Raw genomic sequence first — 2301 nt, 5'->3', positions numbered from 1 at the left:
CAGCAGGACCAAGTTCAAGCCTTTTGACCGAAATAGCCTGGTGCCAAGGAAGGAGCCAGATGGCAAGCTCAAAGTGAAGGGGAAACCCTGAAGGCTTATGAGACATCATCATGTACACTGCTTTTATCTATTTATTTGGAAACTTTTAGGATAAATAGAAGAAACTTAAAATAGCTATAATGCAGATCGATTCTCCCCAGAGTCTCAGTAGCTGGTACTGGCAATTGTCTCTCTAGTCTCTCAAGTCAATTAAGGGTGTCATCCCGAAACACGCTGTGAATAACCCACTTTTGCAAGCGCAGCAGTGCCTTTGGTTTGCTGAGCCTGGTCTCCAAAGCCAGCATATAACGAGAGAGAGCTGCAGTTCAGTTCTGGAGTGGAGAAGCAACATGTGTACTGTTGTAGAGTACATTCTCTGCTTCTTCACTCCTATCTTCCATCACCCTCTCTGCTGATTATCACCATTTCTAGCACTCCTTCCTTCTGCCCACCTCTCCTCCATGTTATCAGTAGATGAGGGAGAAAGCTTTTCACTGGCACCACATCCCGTGTTTTTAGTGATGCTGCCTCTCCAGTTACTCTAACTTCAGCTAAAACCAAACCTCAAGACTCCCTTTTTGGTACAGCCTTCATTTCATTTAAAAAGCAACAACAAAAAGTATAATGCGCTTTAAGTACAATCATTAAAACTCTTACAGATGTGTTTCAGTTTGATAGTGTGATTAGACCTACACCAGTCAGTCACAGCTGATGAGCATAAATAACTTTTTTATTTCCCTGATCAGGGCATTACATTTTTTTAAAAAAGATAAATACAGGAAAAGCAACATTTTTCCTAAAATGGTAATCTAAAACTGTATTCAGCACAATCATTAGATGAGTTAACCTCTCAGTCTTTGACAGCATTCTTCCCTTCTCAAGAAAGGAGCTCCGATACTTACCTCTCTCTTTCAGCTTTATTTTTGATAGATTTGTCTTGGCTTATGGCTTTGCTGTTCTCCATGGATATTTTAGCCTGGTTGGCACGCATTTCCTTGCTTTCCCTAGACAAAAACAAATTCATTAACACCTAAGATGCAATTTTTGAGGTTGGTTTCCTGATATTACTCTACACTGTGGTTAATTTTGTCCTTGAAGCATTAAGGAAGAAGAAAGAAAAAAACCACATGAAAACTGCCTTTGGGTAGACTTTATACAATTTGAGCAAGCATTGAGAAACCTCCATTTGTTCCACAGAATATAATCTGAAAGTTCAGTTTTTATATTTTGAATGTTATAAAAGGGTATAAAATACTTTTCTCCCTAGTATATGAATTGTCCGAATATGAGCTTCTATCAGCCATTTAGAAAATGCAGTTTGTCACTTAAAACTGCCTAATAGACTTACAAATCCTGCACTCAGAAGATTACTGTAATACGAATAGTAATAATATTTGCTGGTTGTGTTATGAGCTGACAGACTTCCTTTTAAGACTTCTACTTTGGGCCCAAAAAGCACCCTATGGTTTAGAACAAATCATCAGATTTGTGTTTGGTTTCACCTTCTGGCCCTGTGAACCTTGCAGCCTCTTGTGTGAAACAAGATAGTTTTAACAGGAAGGTGACAATCACCTTCCAGGGGTAATGTCCTGAGTGGTGCGGTTGGAGTCAGGAGGTAGAGAACCTCTTCAGTGTTTCAGCCAGTGTTGTAAAAAAAACAGAAAATAAGCAAATAAATATCCTGTAGTTTTAAAAAGAGACTGTGATTCTTTGTTGGGAGTAACAGCACAGATACTGATTTTCAGAAATGGCTTATGAACTGTGAGCGAGCAGAAGGCTTTCCATCACTCTGGTTGAGCCAGCCAAGCTCCAAAAAGGTTGTCCCTGAAGGCTGGCCCTTACTTTCTGCCAGCTTAGCATTCCAGCACTTGCAGCTCCTGATCTTAAGTGCTTATTTAAACAAGAATTATATATGGAAATTATGCAGTGAATAACAGATTGTAAACTCCCCAGTAGTGCATAAGCATCTAAAAGTTATCCGGTGTAAGCCAAGGCAGCGCTTTAGACTCTTTTTCTGGATGTGATCTTAAGTAGAGTGGTAAACAATTATTGCACTTATTAACCCAAAATTCTAAGTAGTTTGTATGCACAGAAGAGGAGGAGTGTGGCACATAACAGAGTGCTTAATTTAATGAAAGCTGTCACTGAATTTTTTTAGCTTTCTTTCATCTCTGAAAGACACTAATAATTGAGTAGCATGAGGAAACTTTGTTCCATGACTTACATTTACACAGTTTAAAATTTTTATTAAAAAAAAACAGT

The 2301-nt window shown here is 38.7% G+C and overlaps 1 protein-coding gene across 1 annotated transcript in view; it reads right to left on the bottom strand.

Moving 5' to 3' along the window:
* The window catches only part of PLCB4 (phospholipase C, beta 4), a 62704-nt gene that overhangs the window by 7988 nt on the left and 52415 nt on the right, over positions 1-2301 (bottom strand). The window contains exon 20 of the mRNA XM_010190929.1: positions 942-1043. Coding sequence (XP_010189231.1) covers positions 942-1043 — 102 coding nt within the window. The remainder of the gene's footprint in view (positions 1-941; positions 1044-2301) is intronic.

This window comes from Mesitornis unicolor, unplaced genomic scaffold (assembly GCF_000695765.1).
Source record: "Mesitornis unicolor isolate BGI_N332 unplaced genomic scaffold, ASM69576v1 scaffold16678, whole genome shotgun sequence".
NCBI classification, from domain to species: Eukaryota; Metazoa; Chordata; class Aves; order Mesitornithiformes; family Mesitornithidae; genus Mesitornis; species Mesitornis unicolor.
This window is presented reverse-complemented; position numbering and strand designations above follow the sequence as displayed.